The 26723-nt window shown below is 43.6% G+C and overlaps 1 protein-coding gene across 2 annotated transcripts in view; it reads right to left on the minus strand.

Annotated features, from left to right (window-relative positions):
* The window catches only part of DNER (delta/notch like EGF repeat containing), a 352845-nt gene that overhangs the window by 209128 nt on the left and 116994 nt on the right, over positions 1-26723 (minus strand). For both annotated transcript variants that reach the window (XM_090054479.1, XM_090054478.1), the window contains exons 3-4: positions 14365-14459; positions 11591-11757 (exon numbers count right to left, since the gene is read on the minus strand). In XM_090054479.1, the coding sequence (XP_089910605.1) occupies positions 11591-11757; positions 14365-14459 (262 nt within the window). The remainder of the gene's footprint in view (positions 1-11590; positions 11758-14364; positions 14460-26723) is intronic.

Consider the following 26723-nt stretch of genomic DNA (forward strand, 5'->3'; position numbering starts at 1 on the left):
GCAGGAAGTCAGCTGGGGTCACTTCCCAGCAAGATAAGCATCCAATTTACTCTTGAAGGTGTTCAATGTAGGTGCTTGAACCACCTCCGCTGGCAGACTGTTCCAGACCCTGGGGGCTCGGACAGTAAAGAAATTCTTCCTTATGTCCAGCCTGAAACGGTCTTGCAGGAGTTTGTGACCATTCGACCTCGTCATCCCATGGGGCACTCTGGTGAACAGATGTTCCCCCAGATCCTGGTGGTCACCCCTGATAAACTTGTAGGTGGCCATCAGATCACCCCTGAGCCTGCGCTTTTCCAGGCTAAAGAGTCCCATGGCTCTCAGCCTGTCATCGTAAGATCTGTTTTCCTGATCTCTGATCATGCGCGTGACTCTCCTCTGGACTCTCTCAAGCTTCTCCACATCCTTTTGGAATTGTGGAGCCCAAAACTGGACGCAGTACTCCAGCTGCGGCCTCACTAAGGCCGAGTACAAGGGGAGAATGACGTCCCGGGATTTGCTCGAGAAGCATCTATGGATGCACGCCAGCATTTTGGTCACTTTACTAGCCGCAGCATCGCATTGGAGGCTCATGTTCATCTTGTGGTCAATGATGACCCCCAAGTCTTTTTCTTCTGTAGTGCTAACCAACGTAGCACTGCCAAGCCTATAAGGGTGCTGCAGGTTTTTCCTCCCAAGGTGGAGAACCTTGCATTTTTCGGTGTTAAACACCATGAGGTTCTCGTCTGCCCATTTGCTGAGCTTGTCCAGGTCAGCTTGGATCACCCGCCTATCTTCTGGTGTGGATGCTTTGCCCCAAAGTTTGGTGTCATCGGCAAACTTGGCCAGTCCACTCCTGACTCCAATGTCCACATCGTTAATGAAGATGTTGAACAGGATGGGTCCCAGGACAGAGCCTTGAGGGACCCCACTGGTCACAGGGCACCACAATGAGTGACTGCCATCAATCACAACCCTCTGGGTCCGACCACGAAGCCAATTTCCCAGCCAGCGGATCGTGGCGGAGCCAAAGCCACAACCGGCCAGTTTGGCCAAGAGGTGATCATGGGATACCAGATCAAAAGCTTTTTTGAAGTCAAGATATATGACATCAATCTCTTCTCCCTTGTCCAGGTGATAGGTCACCTGGTCATAGAAGGAAATGAGATTGGTCAAACAAGACCTACCCGCAACAAACCCGTGCTGGCTGTCCCTTAGAATGTTAGCCTGGGCCACTCCCTCAAGGATGGCCTCCTTAATAAACTTTTCTAAGATCTTCCCCAGGATAGAAGTCAGGCTAATGGGCCTGTAGTTAGCCGGATCCACTCTCCTCCCTTTCTTGAAGATCGGCACCACATTGGCCTTCTTCCAGTCTTCGCGCACTACACCAGAGCGCCAGGAGTTTTCAAAGATCCGTGCCAGGGGCTGGGCTATGACGCTCGCCAGCTCCTTGAGTACCCTGGGGTGCAGGTTGTCAGGGCCAGCTGACTTGAAGGTATCCAGCTTCTCAAGGTGTTCCTTCATGAGGTCAGCATTGATGGAGGGTAGGGGATCCCCCTCACCCAGATTTCCCTGTCCCATAGCAGGCATGGGCATCCCGTGTGACTGATGAAAGACTGACGCAAAGTACCTATTTAATAGGTTGGCTTTTTCCTGGGCGTCAGTTGTCAGTTGCCCCATCTGGTTTAGCAGGGGTCCAACATTGCCCTTGCTTTTCCTCCGGCTCCCCACATATCCCCACTAATCTTTTCTGGTTTTATTTTTTTATTTCAACATGCTCCTTTGTGAAGAGCTTTCAAAAAGTAAACTGATTACTAAATTTGTAAATTTCTCATAGCTTTTTAAGGAAGAAATAGGTATTGTGATTATTTTTAATACAGGAAAATGTTTCTCAATTTTCCCATATGCTCAACTGTCTGCTCTTCCCCCCCCCCCCTTTGAACAACTGTCATTGCTTCTAGTTTTGGAGGCCCATATTAAATTGACTTGATTTTCAGAAAATATTGTGCAAGTGTTCCCTAAAGAAAAAGGTATTTTTAAAAGGTACCTCAAGTTGGGCACTTGTAACTTTGAAAACCTTACCTTTAATGCCAAACAGAAGCAGTTCTACTACATACAACTGGGCTGAACCAACAGCTCACCTCATTTATACTACACAATAGCCATTTTGGTCAGTAACAATTTAGTAGGGATTTAAACCAGCAAACATGGAGGGACGTGCCTTATCCCACACCTAAATCATCCATGACACACTTGTCTTTTTAAAATCGTCTCTCTCAGCTGTAAATGTGATATTGTCTTACTGAAATCTCATTAAAATCATTCTCTCAGGCAGATAATATAAATAAAAATGTGCTATGGAATATGGATACCAAGTGTCAAATATTGGATGTAGCATCCTTTCCTTTTTCTCATGATGGTTCATTTTTAGCAACAGGAACGGACTGTAGCAATTTAATAACTATTCTATACAGACCTATGGAACCATCATGACGCTGCACCAAAGCTTTTAAGAAGTAAGGAATTTGTCCATTTCCAGAAATAGCAACTGTTTGAGAGATGAAATTTCGGGACTGTACTATAGAGAATACATGTTGTTCTTTGTTAAACCTCCAAAAGTCATTGACAGTGAAAAGAACAGGGTGGTTGTTCAAGATGTTGGAAGCAATATGTTCACAGTTATTTACTTCTGGTTCTTTAAGATGCTGTATTATTTCTAGTCCTAGAGATATTCTTCCCTGAATAACTCAATTAGTTAATCAGTATCTTATTGTGTCCTCCTTTCTGATTCCTTTCAGTGCTGTCTAAATATCTTAAAACAAATGTTAATTTAGTTAAATAGATACCATAAGTAAAAAAAGTAATATGTCCCTGAATGTTTTGTTTTAGGTACATCAGATTATGTGTAATGTCTTGTAAGAGATAATTAAAGTACCAGGCCAAATAACACATTTTCAAGCTACAGATTAAGAAGTAACTTGAGTAAGCTGTAGATCGAAAAAAATTGCATTTCATATTTCCCCTTTTTCTATAACAGTTCTAATTAGAAATTGGGAAAGAAAAAGAGAGAAGCAGCCAATACATACTGAATTGCATAGAATTAGCTAAGTTCCAACAAATACTTAAAATATGAATTTGAAAACACAGAAAAAGTACTTTTATCGTAACCCTTACATTTTTCAGACATACCCAGATATAGTAAATACCATATTTTATTGCATACAATATACATCTTTTTCCCAAAATCTGCACCCCCCGCCAAAAAAAAAAAAAAAAAAATTGACATGCATGTATTAACCACGTAAGCTGCTTTTCTGACCAGGACAGAAGCATTCTACTTTGATTCCCACTCCATACTACAGCAACTGTTACATTACTATTCAGGCAGTGGAAAGAGTCAGTTGACATAATGTCTCATTGTTCTTCACTCCAGAAGTGTTACTTATAATCTTTCCTTTTTAATGGTCTTCATGTTCCACTAATCAAGATAATCTTCCTTAGAGCAATTCTGCTTCTGGTTTCTCTCTTCCTATTTCATAGCCAGACCATTTTTCAGCAACTGCTAGCATCTCAGCTTTAGTTAAGCATGGAAGGGAGACTGAGTCAACTGGCAATTAGGCTCTATCCCTCCTTCATGGAGCCATAAGTCTAAAAAGGTATACATCAAATTCCGGGATGTGCTATATGTGAGAAAATACAGCATGCTTGATGGCATATTCCTAGAAGCAAATTGGCACTATGCAGGTATGCCTACACATGTGCTTGAACGTGCATTAGCCTATTTTAATGTGCATTACAGCATCACAAAGAAGTGCTACTTAGTTAATGTGCTTTAAAATAAACTAATGACCATTAAGCATTACTTTAAAATAGTGCTCTTTAGTTAATGCACATTAACACAGGTTAATGCGCATTTTCCTAGTGCCTCAGGGTGTCTCCACATGTGCTCCATGGTGGAAGAGCAGGCGCTTTAATTAGAGTGGCTCTGAGCCCTGCTTGTATCATCTGACAATCTCTTGTAGGCCCAAGATTAGTAGAGTAAGTACCAATCAGCTATTAAACTAATTGTTCTTTGGTATACAAATTCATCTACATGTCTGTTTTGATGCTTACAGAGAGTAAAACATAGCATGCATACTAACAGAACATAAAATGTTATCAGTGAGACACAAAACTGTAAATAATTAACCTGATTCTGTCACAAACGTGAATCTTAGATGTCTGTCAGAACTTTCATAAAACTCTGTCATATTTGAAGCAAATGTGAACCATGTGCCAAGTCCTGCTTTTCCATGGAAACCAGAGTTTGTGGTTCTGTACATCATTGATGCAGAAGCAGGTGAAATGTCATGTTTTAGACTGAATTTCATTCTGTGACCTAAATTTGGCTCTGTTTCGGAACCCAAAGGAATGCAGGTAAACATATATTTTTGCCACCTTAAAAGGGAACAGGAGCTGCTGCTTCGGGGCATGCAGTCACCATTATGATGCAACTGTTACCTCTGCATGAACCTGTAGTGATACAAGTGATCTAATTGTCCTATGACACTGAGTGAAGCAGGATTAAAGGAGAAGTTGTATAACACTAAAAAATCATGGAGATGAAGTTGTCACACTGTAACAACTTGTATCAGTATCCCTTTGATTTTGATACAAGTATGACATCTGTCTATACCAAATGCATGTACCTTGGTGACTGAAAACTTATACAGATGAAAAGTAAATAAAATATTTCCACAATCCCTTGAGAAGAAAAAAACATGAGAAAAATACATTTCCTTCCTTTTAACAAATTTTATGAGTTGTCAGATTTTCTAGCACCGTGGTATGTATCCTATCTCCCTTCTTCCTTTAGAACATTGCTCCCGTGTTCCCAGTATTTTTAATAAAAAGAACTGTAGTCTGGGATAAGAAAATAATTCACTTGAAGGGACATAAAAATGTTAGATTATTCATAAAGTGTTTGTTGACCTCAAATATTCCAGTGTATATTATCCTAACCAAATAAAAATTGTACCAAAAGGAGGAATTTTTTTCTTCAAAGAAAAGGTATATGAAAATCTACTGAAAGTATGACCAATACACTGCAAACTAGGGCTGTGCGAAGCTTCAGGTGCTGATTCAATTCAGAGGAGATTCGGCCCAATGTGGTGGCCGAATCGCCAAATCCGAATTGAATCATGGGACCAGTAAAAACGTCTGAATCGGTTTGAAGCTCTCTAAATCTTCAGAAAAGAGTTGGAGAGCTTTGATGATTCGGGCAGTCCCCACCCACTGCAGCAGGGAACTGGAGCCGGACTTGGAGCTGCTAAGTAGGGTGCAGGGGAGTGGGGCTGGCAAAACAAATACTAGCTGCTTCACAAAGGCCTACTGCAAACTATAGAACTGCTCAGTCCTACAATGCATGTATCATTTTATTTTTATTTATGTTTGCCTGTTACTCCATGAATACCACTGTACATAGCCTTCATCAGTCTGACAAAGGCCTTCAATATAGTTAACAAAAAAGGGCCTTTTTACTGTTCTGAAGAAACTGGGGTGCCCCCCCCCAACTGTTGAAAATCATTTGCTCATTACATCAAGATATGAAGGTAATTATAGCGTATGAAAAAAAAAGAATCAAATGTCTTTAACATCAACAATAGGGTGAAACAGAGGTGTTTATAAGGCTCCATGCTTTTTAACATCTATTCTTCATTCCTGCTTCTTCATGCATTCAAGGACAGCAATGTCATCATGTATCTTTAAACCAGACTAGATAGAGGCTTGTTCAACAGCACAAGGTTTAGAGTGAAAACCAAGGTGAAAGAACTGGTTCTAAGAGGTTTCCTGTTTGTGAATGATGTGACCTTGGTTGCCCACAGTGAATCTTTCCTGTAAAATCTCAAACTTTGAGATGGCAATTAGTCTCAAGGCCTAGGGACAGACATTCAGAAAGCTGGATCCCAAATTGATTCAATCTTTGCAGGTTAGTCTAACCTGCAAAGACCAAACTGATTTACAAGTGCACAGATATTCATGTTTAATTCTGGAAATGCGGGCACATGCCTGTATTGCCTCAGGCTAGAAGCCAGGGGATGCTAGAGCAGCCCTCCCATCTGTTTGTAGCAGCTGCAAGGCTGGAGGGAAGCTGACCAGTAGGGCATGACCAGGCCCCAGCAGGAGCTAAGTAAGGAGGAGTTTAAACCCCTACCTTGGCCTGTAGGGACCCCAGCCTGGAGGAGGAGTGGGGAAGCAGCCCTTGCCAGGGTTGTCCCCAAGGCCAGACATTGGCCAGGGCAGCACCTCAGGCAAAGGGGGGCAGGGGATGGATATTAAACTCCCCTGTCTCTGGGCATGGGACCCCAGGTGGGGCCTGCCCAGCTTTTCCTCCTGCTCTTGCTGGGGTGGGGGGCCTGGCCAGTCCTGGCCAGCATGGTCCTGCTATCTGACCAGGGCTGGGGCTGAGGCTGCTGCTGAGGCTGTGGGGCTGAGCCCAGCTGGCCTGTGGGTATTGCTGACAGCAGAGGCTGACGGACAGCGCAGGTTGAGGCCGTGGGGGCTGCACGGCACCCTGTGCCCAAGCTGGGTGGAACTGTCATGGATCCCCAGGTGCCCTTCCTAGCCCACTGTAACTGTGTGACAGCCTGGTCCAGCAGTGTAGGCAAGGGCTGGCTGGGAAATGGGTTTTGCAGGCCAGCTCAGGAGGTGCTCTTGGGCCCTGATCCCGGCAGCCACCACTGCCGCACCCCCTGTCCTGTGCAGCACCCAGGGCTGCAGCTACACAAGCAGCAGTGGGCTGGCTGGGGCAGGGGAGCTGTTCTGTTCCCCTTTCCTCCAGCTGCTACATGCCACACTGCTCTGAGTAGGGAGGCAGGAAGTTTCAGCCCTGCAGCTTCTGTCCAGCGCATGGAGCTCCAGCTCCCAGATGCCATCCAAGGCATCCAGGAGCTAAAGCCAGAGCTCCATGCACAGGGCAGAAGCTGCCGGGCTGAAGCTTCCCCCGCCCTGCCTGCCTCCCACAGCAGTGTTAGAAATATTATTAAAAATGCATTATCAATAAGTCTTGTTAAAACAGTGCAGCTGTCAGCCCTCCCTGGTGAGAGAACTGGGAGAGCTACTGAGAGCTCTTTGTATTAAGGTATCACTCTCTCTTTGTTTTGCAAAGTTACTATCTCTTTGTTACAGTAAAGCATATACTCCTCAGCTTTTCTCATGCAGATAAGAGTAAATTGCAATTCTAGCCTTGAAGCAAGGAAAATTCAAACTTTTGTAACCTCAGGTACTTTCTACCCATGCGCAATGAATTAATACATATAAGCCTATCCGCCCCGCATACTGAAGTAGTTAATTATAATACACATGCGACGTATGATTTGACGTATTCACATACATGTTTGTATGAATCGGAAATGAGTTGTAAAAGTTCCTCCTTCTGCACACGTGGTCAGGAGAGAGGGGATAAAGCCAGCTGGGCAGCTTCCCTCGGGGGCAGCAGAGTGTTTGATCTTTTGTCTCTCTCTCTGACCCTATTTGCAAATATATACCTTTTGTGTTGCTAATAGAGTGTGTCTGTGGCTGAAGGTTTTTTTCGCCTCCCGAGAAACGAACCGCGATTTTTACATCAGCAGTGCAGCAGCAACAGGAATGGGATGGGGAATAATCACTGGAGGCAATGGGAAGCTGGCTTGGCCCAGCAGAGCTGCTTTTGTCCTCTCCCCTCCAGCTGTGGCACCACACAGCACCACTCAGGGCTGGGGGAGTTCTTTCAGCCCGGCAGCTTCAGCCTACCTCAAGGTGAAGCTGACAGGCTGAAGAAAGATCCTCCCTGCCCTGAGCAGCACTGCATGGTATGGTAGGAGGAGGAGCTGCAGCTGCAGCTGGAGATGAGGGAAGAAAAACAACCCTGGCAGGCCAAGCCAGCTCCTCCTCACCTCCAACAATTACTCCCCCTCCTGTTTCTGCCACCACTGCGCCACCCTGGGAGATGGCAGAGGGAGACAGCAGGAGTAGCTTCAGTCCAGCAGCTTCTGCCCAGCACGTGGAGCTCCAGCTGCAGCCCCTGGATGTCTTCCACCCAGATGCCTTCCAAAGCATCTGGGAGCTGGAGCCAGAGCTCCACGTATGGGGAAGAAGCCATGGGCTAAAGCTTCCTGCTCGCTCCCTCAAGGTGGTGTGGTGTACCCACAGCTATAGCAGCAGCAGAAGAGTAGAACAGCCCCCTGCCCCAGCCAACCCATGGCTGCTTGTGTGGCTGCAGGCCTAAGTGCTGTACAGTGGCGTGTAGGTTTTGACACCTCCAAGCTGGCCCAGGAAGTCCACCCCCCAGCCAGGCCCACCCATGTTGCTGGGTCATGCTATCATGCAGTTGCAGTGCACTGAAAAGGGCCCTGCTCCCATGGGTCACCCTGTGGGGCCCTACCCAGCTGGCTAGGGCTCCATGACAGCCCCACCTAGCTTGGGCATGGGGAACCATGCAGTCCCCGCCCCAGCTTCAGCTTGCTGGGAAGGACCTGACAGCTCAGCCTGGGCTGGCCCCTCTGCCTCCACCATCAGCAGCACTTGCCGGCTGGCTGGGCTCAGCCTTGCAGCCCCAGCTGCTGGTGAAGCAGATGGACAGCAGAGGCCATGCCAGCTGGCTCTGGCCATGCTCCCTCCCCTGCCACTGGATTGACAAGGGGGAAAATGAGCGACAGGAGCCACAGTCCTCTGGTAGGGGAGGGAGGGAATAAGCCCCCTCCCTGCTCCTCAAGGGGCCATGTGTCTGGCGAGGCCCCCACCCTCTGTCTGGCTAGAGAGCAGAGGGGTGGGGCCAGCCTGCTCTCTGGAGCAAAGAGCAGAGCCCCACTCCAGGCTACAAAGTATCTGAGATGCTGGGGGACTGTGATTTAACTCAAAGCAGGAAAGGGTCTGGGACAGAAGTTGAATAAATCAGTTTGAACCAAATCAGTTAAGTCTGATACTACATTTAACCAGGTTTATCTTAAACCAGTTTCAGCTATTTTGAAACTGGTTTATGTTCACTGAACGTATGTTCTGTTACAGGTTTAAGCCAGTTTCTGATCACTTAAACCAGTTTATGTGCAACTTCTATCGCTAGCCAAGAAGACTGTGATCATTTAGCAAGGGGTGAAATAAAACAATACTTGACAGCATTCTGGAGGATAAAGCTGTTGGTGTCATTGACAGTTTTTGCTACCTGGGTTCCATGATTAGCAGGAATCTTAACCTTCAGACTGAACTGACTAACAGAACTGGAAAAGCAGCTAAGAATTTGGGGCTATAACAGAAACATGCATGGAGTAAAAGCAAGCTATCAGCTACGGTAAAGATAGGAACGAAGGAGACTTGTGTGCTGTCATCCCTTATTTATCGTTCAGAAACATGGACTACATGTGCTAGGCATATCAAGAGACTAAAAACCTTCCACATGAGATGTCTGCGTAAGATCCTAAAAATAAAGTGGGAAGACAGAATACCAAACACGGAGGTATGGGAGCACACAGGACTTACACACTTAGAAACTACTATCAAAAAGAAAAGGTTACAACAGATTGGCCTGTCAAGGGAATGGGAGAAGAAAGACCATATGATAAAAAATATTTTGTATAGTGAGATTCAAAACAGCCCTGGAAAGTGAGGTCACCCTCTATGGCGGTACCACAATGTGTGCAAAAATAATATGAAGTCATTTTACATCAGCATAGAAAGCTGGAAGGAGGGTGCAGAATCCCATGCAATCTGGAGCGAATATCTGGTACTGGGTAACGCTCAACAGAAAGCAGCTTTGATCCAGAGAATGGAAGCAATGCGAGAAAGCAGCAGCAGTATGCTGTAAATCTGGACTCCAACTCAGACCACATATAGATCTGTGAAACTTGTAACAAGCTGTGTCGCTCTGGAATTGCATCTGTCAGCCACAAATGGATTCATCAGGCATCTGACTAGACCTGTTAAGTATACACCATGAAGGTGCACACCTATTCCATGAATACTAGTCTTGTGCATCAGTGAAGATGATTGTGACATTTTATTATAGAATTAAACTAAAAACTTTTGGAATGTTCTGTACAGATCTTTTTTAATATCCAGAAATTAAAGAAAGAAAGACTGGTCACAAATAGCTGAATTAAATGGTAGGATGAGTCAGTAGTAGCTGCAAACTTTGTACGATTGATGAAAGCTGACATATTTGTACTTTGGTCTTGTCTTCACTAAAGAAAGAGCTGCTTTCTTAACATGATAATTAACTCAAGGTAAAACCCTACTAAAGTCAAGGCAGCTGTGGAGTAGTTTAAAGATCATGATAAAGTCCAGGTTTGCCAGTTGTTTTTACTTCAACCTGCCACCATATGAAAATCAAACTCCCTTGTCTTCACTAGGAATTTACCTAACTTACAGGTGTTAACTAACTAACTATATGAGGTAAAAGCAACCCTTTATTCCTAAGGAAGACAGGTTCCTGGATAAGAACTTTAACTTTAGCAAATTAAAGGCTTTTATTTAAGAAAATAATAGAAGTCTTAAGAGGAAGTGAACATCATTTTATGTGATTCTATGATCTCAGCCAAAGAGAAACGTGTAAAAAAAAAAAAAAAAACCAGCATACCAAATTGAGAACATGAGTGCTATTCAATGAAACCTGCTGCTGATAAAATAGGTAACAACCTTAATGAGGTTTCTGCTAACTAGACCATTAACACTGAAAATACGGCATTTTATTACATGTGAGCTTCTCCTTGGCTCAATCATATACTCAGAATCTGACCCAAAATTTCTGTATCTAAGTGTTTTTGATCATTTTTTTTTGCAAAGCGCACTATGTTTCAGAAACAGCATTAATTACTGATCACCGAATAGTAAGAACTTTTTTCTTCATGATAAAATTAAAAATATTTCAAGATAACAAATAAACACTATTATTACTATGGCTTCACATTTTGGGTTCTCATTACAGCAAACCAGCTGTCCACAAAGCTCAATTTAATTAAATACATAGGCTCCATTGATAAAACATCTCTTTAAACTGATATTTCCCATATACTTTTAAATAAAGTGCACACCATTTTTATTTTACACTTTCTACCAAGACATTAAATATGATTCTTCAGTGAAGGATGCTACATTAGAATTCCAGTTCTTGTGTGCATGTGTAATGTTAACTTCCAGTAACAAATCTTGGCAAGAGATTTTAATTTGATTTTAATATGGTTTGAAGTTAATTGTATGCTTAAAGAATTTTATTCATGCAACTTATTTAAGACTAAAATTCTCTACCAAGTATACCTCGATATAACAGAATTTGGTCAAACAACTTGAATATCCATTTGTGTGGCAGTTATTACAGTATTGATCAAAAGGTATTTCATTAAACTGAAGTGTATAAATATTTTGTACATCTTAATTAAGTGTAGGCCAAGAAACTTTACTGGATTCCAAATTAGGTAGTTCCACAGGTGTAATTATAGCTACTATACAGTTTAATGGAGCATTTACTTGCTTTGAATTAACAAAATATCCATCCACAGCCATTTTTTTCAGTGCCACCTAAAGAGAGTTAACTCTAACTACCTCTGCATTTGATGGGTAAAATTATTCTCCTACATGATCAAGAGATGTTACTGTTACTCACCAATAAAGTAGTTGTTTCCTAGTGTGAGTATTTCCTCAGAAAGAACGAGTCCACCCAGTGCCTGGAGGAGAGTAACACTTCTGCCTTCTATAAGTGAGCACTGTTTAAATCCAGTTGTTGTAACTTTCCATAACAAGATAAGAGAAGCTGTGGCATCTTGCCTTATTCTAGGCAAGAATGATAAAAATAATCACATCATCTCAAGGGAAATTGGTCTTATAAAACACACATCATTTCAAATGAAAAGCAAACAAACAAGGCTCAAATATGCAGAAAGGCTGAGTTTTTGCAAATAAGCTATGTGAGTTAGCAAATGTAAATATGTTTATTAGCAAAAAATTTTCACAGCAGTAGGGGTAGATGCATGCATTCTGCTTCCAAAACATTCCCCATACAAAATTCTTCATGAGTAAATCTGATTAACGGTGTACCTGAAAAAAGATACAATCACTGATAAAGTTATTAATGGGATTCTATGACAGTTGACTTCACTGACCCAGGAGAGTCTACCCAGGCATGTATTTTTGTGTATTCTTGTTGTCCATTAACTTAGAGAACCATCTTAATGCCCAATTAATGCGGTCTATAATATAACACAGCACAAAAGCAGATTCTTTACTCATAGATCATGTAAATAAATATCTTATATTTATACAACAGGTTGCCCAACTATGATTACATCCCCAATAATTTTAAGTGGTACTGGTGCCCTCTGCTAGTGCTCATGTTAACACATAGTCAAGGTAGGAGATTGAGGCCAATTGAAATCTTGGATTTTCTGTTATTTTTTTTAACACATTGGATAAAACGTTCAGAACAATTTATTCTTGTAAATAAAATGAGTCAGGCCATGTTATGAAGGTCACTAACATCTGCAGTGAGTTGCTGGATAAGGAAACTTGCCGCTTAAAGTAAAACCACCTAGGGGAAAGTAAATCATGTACAGTCAGTCTCACAGGATTTCAGAAAATTTTCGGAAGCACCATGACAATAACTTACTTCTATTGATCTGCCCTTTTAGTGCACTGTTTCCATACCTAGCTATGAAACATGTGAAATATGAATCTTATTGTGTATCTAGCAAGTATCCAGATATCTGCATCAGTTTGTCTGAAAGAACCCCAACTAGGATTGAACAGATCTCCAAAGGCTCAACGTTCAATGTATATAACCATCCAAAAGTCAGAAATTAATCTGAATCTCTATTTATGGGAAACAGGGCTGCAAGTCTCATGAGAATCAAGGGCTCTTGTAAAATTTCATCACATACAGGTGGTTTTAGCCATGGTAGAAATACAGTAAGACCAGCCTTTCCCATTTCCATGCTTTTGCTTGCAGTTGGAATCAAGAACCATAGGCTTTTATTAATGTTATTCATGCAAGGATAGAGCCTCTTACAGCTGGAGTGCTTGAGGCTCAAATTTTGGGCACTATTTTGTGTCTATTTTTAATCCAAGTTGATGTATGTATTTCTAACAACTTCATGTAATCTTAATATGAGAGCAAGGAGTGTCACATTCCATTATCAAAATTAATGGAATCTTACTAATCTCTAGTGACTGTTCTTTTAGAAATGGTTGTCAGATGTAGTACATCTGCATTTGAACACAGAAAGTATGGAAAACTATTACAAATGATTGGGAAACCGTGGCAATTCAGCTTGTTAGCAGCATAAATGCCTATTAAGGGATGGCTTGGGGGCGGGGGGGAAAAGGTAGCAGAGCTTTTCCAAATCAGCTGCCAAACACAACTGACAGTGCAAATGATTTGTGCTCATTTGATTTTTTTTTTCTCCTTTAGTGTGTCTCTGTACATCCATGAGCCCTCCTAGGCTCCTCAGAAATGCCACCTTCTTAGCAAGACTCAGATTTCTTTCAGACTCTACTAGACTCCTTGAGAGTACTTGTGTTTGACTTTTTAATATATGATGGAAAAGTAGTGGCAGCATGCTTTTGAAGCCCATTCACCGAAGGCATCTACTGAAATGAGACAGCTAATGTCTGTGCAAGTTGGATCCTATTTCTCCTTTCTTACACACTTTCATGAGGAATAAAATTCAACAACATTAATATTTAAATTGTCACCACTGGGCATGATTTAATGCCCCAAAGGGATAAACAGACTAGGTCCCTCTTAGGATTTCTTGTTACACGTTCTTAAAGACTCGAAGTGGACCCTGTTTCAAAAGATAACTCTTTTCAAAACCATCACAAAATAAGAAACTATCTGGTGTCTGGCTGATGTTTTAAATGGAAATGGAGATCCTGGACCATAAGATGGCAACATGAAAAAGGAGAAGGTAGTTTGCTATTTGAGGAGAAGTCTATAATGACCCATCTGGCTATCTGGCCCCCCTGGCAGACATGCAATTAAAGCATAATAGTATCTGATGCATGATCCCAACAATGACTGACTGAGCCTGGGATCAAGACAATCAAATAATCATCCTGGGGCAGTTCTAACTTGCTGGTACCTGATTGGGACCCTTTTGGGGATCCAGCCTGAGGATGGTCCCTGCATGGTGCCATACAAAGCAACAACAAAGATATTACACATTTTTTCACATTTATCTGGATTTGATGGCTATAAATGTAGCCAGTTGCCATTTCTGCCATTACAATTAACAACTTAATTGCACTAGAAAAATAATGTGCCAGGGGTTTGGAAGACAGACAGTTTTCCTTTCAAGACTGCTGGAAATAAATTCAGTACTAAACACTACCATAAAAAATGTGTGTACATTCCAAGTTGATTTGACAAAAACATTTTCTTACTTGACTGAGGTGTTCTGGGGAACTTCAAAGGTGATAAGCCGACCTCCAGCAGAGTTGTTAGAACTGGCATTTCCACAAGCCACGTCTGGTATTATCTGAACAGAATAAAGACTGATGAGGTTTTTACGGTTAAAAAGAAACATAAAGCTAAACATATCATGGGGAAAAGGGGTACACGAATGGCACCAGCAACCTAATGTTGATCAGGGCAGACACTGAATGCTTTGTCATCAATATGCATGTGAACTGATATTTTTATGCGATCATAGGTGTTCTAGAAACTCATTTCAGTGAGCATTTACTATGAGCAGTACTGCATTAATCTGCTTTAATCAATTTATATTACTATGGGAATCCTACATTTATTTGATAAGCCAGTGAATCCATGGAATAGATAATATATGATCCCAGTTGATCTACTGATACGATATTTCAACTGTGCTTATAAAACAATAGTAATTTAAACAAAACAACAAATCCACAGACTCCTCACAGAATACTCTTCAGCTTTATCCCAGCAATAGCAATAATGAATCTCATAATAAGAGGCTTTCTGCAAAAAAATGAAGAATCCATTTTCTACCTAAAGAAATTAGTAAAAATAACTGTGCTCAGTTTGTTGCCCAAGTCACTTACCTGCTTAATAGGAATCAGTTTGCTATTAGCTAAATGTACACCTTTATGGACACTTGTTACATTACCATTTTACAGGCCCTTCGTCTCTCTTCAATAGTATTATCTACATTTCCAAGAGGCCATAAAGAAAGCCTTTCAAAATAATATGATATAAGTTGCTGTAGATTATGTTGGTCTGCAGCAACAATGTGGCAAAAAGCATGTCTTTAAATCATTTTTAACATATCCCTAAGAAGATGTAGTGTAAGCCAACTTTTTTCACATTTGCCAATATGTATGAATAATAATGTTCTAAAAAAAACATTCTTATTCCCCTCCCTCCCCCCAGTCATATGGACGAGCCCAGTTAGCCACAATAAGCACAAATGCATTACTGGGTCAGTTTAGTGCATTACCAACCAATACAAATTCCTCTCCAGTTTCAAGCAGCAAGTTGAATAGCTCTTTAATTACAGAAACAAGGAAAAATTTAGTCACATTAGTTGAAAGAAATGCAGAAAAAATAAATGTGTTACTATTTATGAATCTTGTAAAAATTAATTGTGGAGATTATATTCAAAGCACATCAAAATTTATCTTGCCAGCAGCCTTCCCTTTATATTTGCCAACACACAAACTGCATTCATTTTCTGTGAGTGTCTGATTTTTAACAAGCCTATGGGAAAAATATCAGTAACAACTCTGTTTTCATGCAACAGAACAGTGAAATCTAAAAACATAAAGTAGTAGAATTGAGCAATGGCTAAGTGCACAATTTTATATCACCATCAACTTGAAACAAATCAGAAAAACAACAATCTGCACAAATTCATTAACAATCTGGAAGATGGGATAGATTGCACCCTCAGCAAGATCACAGACGACACCAAGCCAGGCGGTGTAGCAGATATACTGGAGGGTAGGGCAAGGATTCAGAGTGAGCTAGACAAATTGGAGGATTGAGCCAAAAGAAATCTCATGAAGTTCAACAAGGACAAGGACAAAGTCCTACACTTAGGGCAGAAGAATCCCATACACTGCTACAGCCTAGAGAGTGACTGGCTAAATAACAGCTCTGCAGAAAAGGACCTGGAGGTTATGGTGGACAATAAACTGCAGTGTGCCCTTGTTGCCAAGAAGGCTAACAGCATCCTGGGCTGCATTGGTAGGAGCGTTGCCAACAATTGAGGAAAGTATTCCACTCTATTCAGCACTGGTGAGGCGACATCTGGAGTCCTGTGTTCAGTTTTGGGTCCCCCACTATAGAAAAGATGTGAACAAAATGAAGAGAGTACAGCGGAGGGCAGCAAAAATGATGAGGGGGCTGGGGCACATGACTTCTGAGGAGAGACTGAGGGAAGTGGGTTTATTTCAGTTTGGAGAAGAGAAGACCAAGAGGGGATTTGATAGCAGCCATTAAGTCCCTGAAGGGAGGTTCAAAAGAGGATGGATCTAGACTGTTCTCAGTGGTGACAGATGACAGAACAAGGAGCAGTGGTCTCAAGCTGCAGGAAGGGAGGTTTAGGTAGGATATTAGGAAAAAAACTCTCTCACTAGAAGGGTGGTGAAACACTGGAACAAATTACCTAGAGAGGCGATGGAATCTCCATCCTTGGAAGTTTTTAAGGTCTGGCTTGACAAAGCCCTGGCTGGAACAAACTAGTTGGGGCTGGTTCTGCTTTGAGCAGGGGGTTGGACTAGATGACTGCCTGAGGTCATCCCTTCCAACCCTAATTTTCTAGGATTCTGTGATTACTTTATAGTGCCCCAACATAAGGGAGAATGAAATAAGTTAGATAACTGAGTAAAATGTATCATTCTGTTTTGTGCTATAATAAAAGAACAAACATTAAAATTAATTTGGAGGTATGGGGGAAAGAAAAAAGAACTGAAAATGTGACTACAGAAGGACAGCCCAGAAATAAAAAGCTGGAGATGGCAAAATGAACATTAAACCAAACAGAAATACTCACTACAATTAAAAATTTTTAGGAAAGGCCACATAAATCCAAGCATTTCAATGCTAACTGAAGGAGCTAGGAGACAATGTGCAAAGCTTAAACAATTGTATTTAGAGAGCAGGGGCTTGTTAATGCAAGTCTAACTAGGAACTCCAGTTGTGCTTCAACGCCAGAGCCCTGCCTGATTGATCTGATATAATTATCATCTAAAACAGTAGGATCCTGAAGTAAAGCAGGATTTAATAATGGCAGAAAATCAACACTTTTCTATTTAAGTCCTTCGACTTAAATCAGACAAAAGCACAAGGAGCAGCAGCATCCTTCTAGCACTGATAAGAAATGAAATGGTGTCAGAAGCAGCATATCCTTAGCCAAATATGAGCAAGACAATTTGGCATCCAGAATAGAGAAGGCATTACAGAGAGAACTTTACTCCAGCAACAGGGATGTATAAAAGGTTTCAGTCAAGTCTATGTTCTGAAATGTTTTACTAAACTTAAAGACCTGAGAATAAAGGCATACAAGACCAATGTATTTCATTAACTAGAGAAAACTCAACCAGAACATGAAGAACATCTAGAAAAGGAGCTGAAAGAGCTCAGAAGCTAGTGAAAAGGGGGCAGCAGGAAAAGAGCTGAATTCAAGGACTTTAGATAGAAGCCACATATTGTACTACATGTCCTCCAAAAAAATGCAGACATTGAAATTTCTATGACCTATATTGTCCAATTCCACAGCAATAAAAGAAAGACACACTTGTTTTACCTCCTTCAATTCATATAACTGCAATAAAACCACATTTTCCTAAAATATCTCTGTAGCATTCAGACAGCACATAGCCCTTAAACCAACAAGGAAACTCCTAAAAATGCTAACTGCTACAACACCAATGATACAGGTATTTTAGTCACCACTAGAAATATAAAATCTTTACCAGCCAAAGCCCCGAAGGAACTGCTTACAAGCTCTTCAATCATCACAGAAATAAGCTTTTCAATATGTTCTACAGGATTTAGAACAGTTATATGTCCATATCTGCCATCAAGACTATTTACCAGTAGACTAACACATACAAAATGAGTACAATCAATCTGGATTGAAATCAAACTCTTTTTTCAACAGGGACATAATAATCCAGAAATTACATTTCTGTTTCTCCAGGCCCACCACATATCTGCTAAAAAGAGAAAACGAAGTTGATGGGAGGATGGATTTACCCCTAGAATCCCTTAAAGAATGAGAAAGGGGAGCAAGAAGGAGATCAAAAGATCATCAAAACTCCCTCTTTTACCTGAGGGGAATCTGCTTAGGAAGAAAGCAAAAAGAAATCATGCTGGAAGATCCTGAAAGTGCTCTGCAGCCCAGAGAAGGTGGATATCAAAGAGGACAATGCTCAGCAACAGGATAACAAAGCAGAGCTCCACAACCAACTTAGTTACAAAAGAAGATTAAAGGGTCTGAGATAAATTTAAGGAGGAGAAAGGATGACAAAAAAGGGATGCAATGCATGGAGTTGTTTGTTCTTCACAGGGTGCAAAACAGTGGAGGGCATTGCTTTTTCCCACGCTTCTGGGCTTTGATGGGTACCATATGAAACCACCAAGGAATTGGTACAGACTAAGAGGGGTTGTGCCTTCCTTTGGCCCTTTTTCTTGGATCCATCAAGCATATTTAATGTTGCAGTGGTGGAACATTCACAGTGAATTTGTTTTACCCATGATAGGTTAGGGTGTGCTTGAGTGATGTGCTTTGTCATTGTGCCACAGGGTTGTTTGTGTAGCATTTAGGAATAGGTTAAACAAGCACTTGTGTAGGATCATTTAGACAGGGATGATCCTGCCTTGAATAGGAAGTTGGACTAGATGACCTTCGGAGAGCCCTTCCAGCCTTACTTTTCCTATGAAATTGGGAGGCTGTGTTTCCATTTCTTGGGCCCCCTGCAAAAACAAAAGAATACACATTGCACAAATATTATCCTGCCTGGATATCACAATTAAAAGGAGCTGAGGTGCATTTCAGGAGGTGTGGAAGTATACATGAAAATCTGAAACATTAAGATGCTACTTTCATGGCACTATATTACTCTAGAACACGAAGAATATTTGCATTTAATGATTTGAAAGGGAGGACTATACATCAAAGAATTGCTAAATCTCTATTTAGGCTTATAGACATGATCTTTAATGGCATGAAGCATTTCTAAAAATTCCCCCACTTACCAACTTAATACTACATTAACACATAACAATTCACTTTTTATTCATATTTCATGATCCAATGCCCATCCTTGCCTGTTGATCCAACTGTGAATCCCTAGTGCATACCAGGCTATGTCATCACAGTTAATCACAAAGCACCATGCAGCGAACTTGCTTAATTTTGATAGTGTTTACAAAAGTTCACATGCACACACACCTCACCCTGGGTGCTACAAGACACTTTTTAGGGGGCTGCACAATATTAGAACTGTTAGATGTATAGACACCTACACAGTTCACAAGTTAAACACAGAGATTTCAAACAGGAATCCATAATGTCAAAAGCATTCTGACCTTTTGTGGTCTTTCTGAGTTCCTTAAAACAGAAGAATTGTTCTAGCACTTTTCCATTATCCAAAAATCAGTGAAAGTTAAGAGCTGGCATTTTCTCAGGGGTCTAATACTGGGTCACTTGTGTCTAAAAAGTTAAGACTCATTGGTCTAGATCAGAGGCAGGCAATTATTTCAGCTGGAGGGCCACTTAACAAGTTTTGACGAGCTGTTGGGGGCCACAAAGTAGCCCTGTCCCTTGACAGGTGCCCCACCCCCTGGTCTCCATCTTGGGACATAACTTCTTACCTTTGCAACAGACACAGTCTAGCTGTGGCGTGTCCTGCAGCCCCCTGGGCACACAGTGGGATGGGGTGGCTCTGAAAATTGACTTCCTTTCTAGCCAGCCCAAGTGGCAGGTGGCTTCCTTCCTGCTGCTGTTGCCACCCGCCCCAGTCCCACAGTACCGGCGGAGACTTGCACGGCACAGCCCCGATCCCATGTACCCTACGCTTGCCCACTGAGGCTCAGCAGCTGCGGTGCGGCACAGAAGCTGTTGCTCAGAGCAGAGGGTAAGTGGCCCCTCCCCCTACTGCTGCTGGCAGTTCCCTGCTGCAGCCGCCCAGAGCCCACACTGGGCTGCCCTGTGTCCGCTCTGCGCTGCCACCACTGCCCCACAGGGCAGCCTAGAGGCAGCGGTGATGGACATAGATGCAGGGCAGCCCCACACAGGCTCCAGGTAGTTGCAGCAGTGAACTGCCACCAGTGGGAGGGGGAGGGACCACTTTCCCCCCACTCTGAGTAACAGCTTCTGTGAATAGATGCTTATCTATTCTGATGTGGGGGGAAGGTTTTCCATTTTAAACAGTAGCATGCTGTTTTCCTTTTGCTGGTGTTTGGCTGCCCAGAAGGGAAGGCTGGTATTAAGCAGTTGCTTGCTGCATTTTAAGTTACACTGGTGGTTGTGGTTGGAACTGTAAGGGATAGTTTTTGCACATTGCATTCATGCTTTGGTGTGCTTTGGGGCACACAATTGCCTCGAGCCCTGCTGGGGTCAGACTCAAGGCAGAGTGTGGGGCCACAGAACCCAAAACCAGGCAGAGTGTGGGGCCAGAGGCCTAACAAGAGCCAAAGCAGGATTATTGCCTGAGGATGGCCAGGAAAGGGCTGAGACACAGAAACCAGGTCCAGTACAGTGGGCCTAGGCTAGGGGGACCAGCCAAGAGAAAAAAGGGGACCAAGGCTGGGAAGAATAAGTCCTGACAAAGATATCAAGACCTGAGGTAGCCCAGCATCGGATTAGCCCCAGATTAAACACACAATTAGCCTGTGAGGGTAGGGTGTGAGACCAGGCTTGGAAAGCCCTGGGGCAGCCTCCCTTCCTTCAAAGGACTATAACATCAAGGCATGGTGGGCAAGCAATGGGGAGAGCTCCCCAGTAAGGCAGACCAAGCAAGGGCAGAGTGGCCACCGGGGGGGCGTTCCCCTGGGGTGAGCACCTCATTACAGAAGGTTAACAAGTGCTAGTGATCAGACAAGTTATGACTTAATACTGTCTCTAATGTGCAACGCTCCGACGTCCTGCTAGAAGGCTGGTGAGCAGGGTTGTAGCTAGGGGCTGCAAGTCTGCTCCGTTCCTGACCCATTCACTTGCTCTCTAGCCACATTGTTTGGAGGGGCAGGGGTGGAGAACTGGCACCACACCTCTTGGATTGCCCCCAAATCACCCCGCTGCCTCCCATTGGTTCTTGGGTCTCCTCTGCACACCCCCAATCAGCCCCTCCATCCCCAGATCATCTCCCACCCTACCATCCCAATCAGCCCCAAATGATCAGGGACTTGCAAGGCAAGCCATATGAGAAAAGGCTGAGGGACCTGGGCCTCTTTAGCCTAAAGAACAGAAGGTTGAGAAGGGACTTGATAGTAGCTTCTCTATATCAGAGAAGTGCATCAGGAGCTCGGTGAACAACTGTTCACTAGCACACCCCCACGGAAGACCAGGACCAATGGATACAAACCACTGGAAGGCCATGTTAGGCTTAATACCAGGAAAAACTCCTTCAGTCAGGATGTCCAGATTGTGGAATAAACTGCCTCCAGTAGTGTAGTCACCTACCCTGCAGGTTTTTAAGAGAAGACTAGACAGTCACCTCGCTGGGGTCACCTCACCCTAGTTGCCTTCCTGCCAGAGTGGAGCAGCTGGACCTGATGATCTGCAAGGTTCCTGCCGGCCCCTAACAATCTATAAATCTATGAAAAATAGCAGTGGCAGCACCAGCAAGGGGAGATAAGAAGCAGCCCATGCCAGCTTCATACACCTACCTAATCCATTCCCCACCAGGCCCTGCAGCTACCCAGCAGCTCCTTGGGCTCCCTCCCTTCCTTCAGTTGCCAGACTAAACAGAGGTTCAGTCTGGGTATGCAGGGTTGGTCTGGAGGAATTCCAAAAGCAGGGAGGGGGAACCCCATACCCTCCACCAGCACCTCCACTGCACTTGGACTGACTGGGGTGGCAGGCAAGTGATCTGGGGGTAGAGGGCCCAATGTGGGGCAGAGGGGACTACTGGAGTGACAGGGAACTGACCTAAGTGTGGAGGGAGCAATTCAGGGGCTGGGAAAGGCACTTTGGGGGACAGAGGCAGCTCCCAACCCACCTGCCCCCCTCCCCCTGCCCCTTCCCACTTCCCCCCTCAATCCTGCCCCCCCACTCTTCCCCATGCATTCTCCCCTTGGATCTCCTGCCCCCTTTCATCCCTTTTCCCTCTCTCCCCACTCACCCCACCCCCAACCACTCTTTGCCATGCTATCAGTCCAGTTGAGCTAGGTAGCACAACTCAGAGACAATCTTCACCCAAAATGGCATAATTTTAATAGGGCACTTAACACGTGTTAACAACCCGTAATGTGTGATCATTTCGGTTTGAAGTGCTCTTAACATGGTCTAATTGTAATGTGTAATTTCACCCTAACGTGTCACACACTTACAAGCAGAATACGTCCATATACATGCACTTAAAAGAGAATCTCATATCCACCTAAAAGTGGTGCTTCTTTAAGAACTAAAATATATGATGAATACAATTTAATATTCTTTTAAACTAATTGCCATTTTAATTAGAGAGATTTAAATTTAGATTTGTATATGGATTTTAATTTTTAACTGGATAATGCTACAACTTAAACATTCATTTAGAAACTCCCAGGCAGCCTGTTGAACAAGATTTTAAATTACTGTAATTTGAGTTTTGCACTCAGTTTGAAGCAATAAATTACTGCTATGTGCTACAGCAGAGGAAACAGTTTAAAGGTTTTGCTTCAACACATCTAGATTTAGCTACTTCCTACTATTGAGTAGAAATCTCAGAACAGTGTTGGTTTTCTAATTTCATTTGAAGATTCCTCCTACACTGAAGATTATGTTTTTTCACCAAAATAGGTTTCTAATCAAAATTAAAAACTCACGGCAACTATTCTCTCATGAATCTTGATAAGGCTTTATTTTGTTTAACCTTTTTTAATTAAAAATGTGGATTCACTAGTGCTAGTGCCCAAGAAGTACCTTGCTTATGAATTGTGCTTTATGACTGTAGAGTTCTTATATTTTCTGCATTGAATTTTAGCAAATGCCATAAAAAAATGTAAAGCTTCCACAAACTCAACTTTTTAACTAAAAATGTCTTGTTGGGCATTTATTTCCCATTCCTGAAAAAACTTATGCATATGTTTATATTTATTTGCTCTGAGCAGGTCTACTGAAGTCAGGACTACTAAATTCATAAATCTTTGCTGGAATTGGGTCTTACTGGTTTGCATGGGCACTACTCTTTGTTTCATTGTCTGTACATGCTTAAAAGCTGATATATAAAACCACAAAGTATGCATCTAGGCTCTTGTATAACTGACTGGAATTACAAATCTTAACACAAAGGCTGTGTCTTCTACTTTTTCTGTAACATTCCAATATCAAAATCAAACCCCATTTGAAGCTTATTGGTAGGGATGATTTTTGACCTTAGATGGCAGTAGTTGGTTCACACTGGGGATGTCTACAAATGCTATTAATGCAAGTGAACAAAAACTATATCAATTGAGCAAGCAGGGCTCAATTGTTCTAAACACAACTGTCTGGCACTGCTACCAGTGAACATGCCCCATCTCAGGCTCTCACACTGAGACTTCAGATACTACCAAATCTGTTGGCAGCCACCCTACTTGGAGACTTAATCCTGGAGATCTTTGCATTTGAATGCCCCCAGAAACCACCCAATCTTAGGCCAAAAGGCAGTCTAAAGAAACTACAAGTTACATGTGATATTAGTCTAAAACCAAAAGGGGCTCATGATTTACCATACAGTTCATTGGGCTTGGCCCCACCAGACTCAACAGCATTTCAAGTCATGGTGGCCCCACAGCTCAGCACTGCTTAGTTTGTGTATGTGAACTCCCAATACCTGCCACAAAGGATCCATGTAGTAATCAGTCCCTCACTCATGACTGGAATCAAGCGTTCTTGTCATGAGTCTTAAGATCCTGCAAAAATGTATATGCAGATGAGGCCTAAGACCTGGTCAGGCTTCCCCTCGTGGAAGGCGGGACCACACTAATCACATACGTCATGCTGAGAGAAGGGTCATCAGAGAGATTATAGGTAAACTATGTGGGGTCCCATTTGGTGATGTTTGCCAAACATTTAAGGCTGATGAATCATTGAAAATGGGAAAGAAAGGTGCAGCTCAGCTGTAGGCATGAAGAAGTCAAAATGTATGCAATGTATGCTTACCATGACTTGAAAAACAGTTGGTGCTGAGGGGGCTGAGTGCAAGGGGTACTACTATATATCTTACTCAGTTGGACTGCACTTAAACTTTGGTAATAAGCATTGCTGTCCTAAACCTGGACCTGGAGAAGGCCTACACTGAAGGTACTCTACAGTGTCTGTAGAGTGTAGAGCATGACACTTCTACAGAGTGTCTTAACAGTTCCTGTTCCAGATGCTGGAGCAGATGAGAGTCCCCTGACCTTCGTCAGCTGGATCAGGACCCTCTACATGGATGTGAGCAGTGAAGTGCAGATCAACAACTTCCTGAGTGCCCAGATCATGGTGCAGTTGGGGGTCCGGCAGGGCTGACCACTCTCCCCGATCCTGTTTGTCTACACCATCGAGCCCCTGGCCCAGCACCTGAGGCAAGACTCAGGGATCCACGGAGTCCACATCCTGGGTAACAGCAACCAAGAGGCCAAGGTCCTGGCCTACATGAATGACTTGAACTTCCCATGCCAGAACAAGTGGTTGGTAGAGAGAGCCCTGTGGCACACACAGGTATACAAGGTGGCAGCAGGGGCCAAGCTCAACATGAACAAGAGCACCTGCCTTACTGCAGGCAAGGTCAGGGTTCTGGAATCTCTGCGGGTCTCTGTCCCCCATGAGGGGGCCAGGATCCTCAGAATAGATTTCAACCCTGAGCCGAGTGGCAGGCCAGCGTGGGAGAAGATAGAGGCAAAGGTAAAGTAGAGACTGGGGCTATGGCACATGCACTCCCTTTCCAAGGGGGGGGGGGGAACAACACACGTGCAGTGTACTTGTGAAGGTGTTGTTGTTACCAGTGCTTCTGTACACCACACTGGTTTTCCCCCCTTCCAAGCGTGTTACGCACAGGATCCAGAGGGCCGTGTGTATGTTATTCTGGGGCTCCAGATGGGAAAAGGTCACCAGAAAGACCTTGTACAAGGACAAGAGGGCCAGGAGCAGGGGCATGCCAGACATCCTCCTGTTCCTGTGGGCCATGTATGCAAGCCAGATCTGGAAGCTGGCAATGGGCACAGAATCCAAAACTTCCTGCCTGGTGACATATTTTGAAGGGCACATCCTGAGACACTGGGGGGTGTTCACCCCAACCAACCACAAACCGTAGATCATGGGCTCGCCATGGTTATACAAGATCCTAAACCAGCGCCACAATTTGTACAGCCTGCAGAATGCAGGCCCTGTGACCATGAGCAACCACAAGAAGATCTAGGAGACAGTGAGGCTGAGAGAGATCATGTCGCCCATAGACCTGCTCCCAGGCGACGTGTGCCAGGGCGTGTGGGAGCACATCGACCACAAGGACCTGCATAATAGTCACAGAGACCTGAACTGGCTGATAGCCAATGAGCCCTCCCATTGAAGGCCAAGAGGCATGAAGAGGGACAGCTAGGGAGATCCAACTACCCATGGCCCAACTACTATGGAGCCACCAAGACAATTGACCACCTCCTCTGATTCTGCACCTGTGCCAAGGAGGTATGAAACAGGGTAAAGCAGCTCTGCGAAGTAGCAACTGGTGTCAACCAGCTAACCAGAGAAGCAGCACTGCACAGGCACCTCGCCAAACACCAGGGAAACCTGTCAGCCAGTTTCAATCAGTTTGCATCCTGCATCAGGAATGCCCTGCGGAAAGCCAGAAACCTCCTGTTGGCACAGGCATATGGACACACAGGTGGTAGGCTGTGTGAAAATGAGTCTGAGCAAACTCCAGACCTACTCCCAGAAATCAGTAGGATGGAGGATGGAGAGGATATGGCCAAAGCCACTTGGCACAGAGGCATGTGGCACAGGATCTTTCAAACCACCACCCCCCTTCCCAGAGGGGAAGGGGGAGGAAGAGGAAGAAATGAATGGAACCGAGGACAGGGACAGCAACAGCAGCAGTGGATCCTCCAGCAGGAGCTGGAGTGACAGCAACATGGACAATAGGTAAGCTGAGTTTGCAATCCCACAAGAGGGGTGGGGACAAAAGGAAGGGGTTGCCTGGTCTGAGAGACCAGAGTTTGTGTGTGTGGCGCGTGGTGCAGATATTTTAACGTGTCCAGCAGGCCTTTATATGGGTGCGGTTTTTGTAATGGGTTATCGTTTTTTTGTCTGTATGGAGTGATACTCAGAGAGAGAGAGAGAGAGAGAGAGAGAGAGAGAGAGAGAGAGAGAGAGAGAGAGAGAGAGTGTGTGTGTGTGTGTGTGTGTGGTTTTTTTAAGTGGTGATTTACCTGGCAGAGGAAACACCATGACCAGGAAGGCAGTTTTCCTAGGGATAGGGGATAAGCACTTTTCTGGCATGAGGTAGTACCCACAGAGGTAACATATAGTTAACCTCCCACTTTCATTTCCAGATGGAAGATCTCGGATTTACGCCCATTTTATAGAAATAAGAGATTCCTCCCTAGCTTGCTCCTGCAGCCATATGGCTGAGGGCAAGCAAAACTCAAGGGCATCCAACCT

Source organism: Crocodylus siamensis, chromosome 6 (genome assembly GCF_052110815.1).
Source record: "Crocodylus siamensis isolate JL-2025a chromosome 6, ASM5211081v1, whole genome shotgun sequence".
Taxonomy (NCBI): domain Eukaryota; kingdom Metazoa; phylum Chordata; order Crocodylia; family Crocodylidae; genus Crocodylus; species Crocodylus siamensis.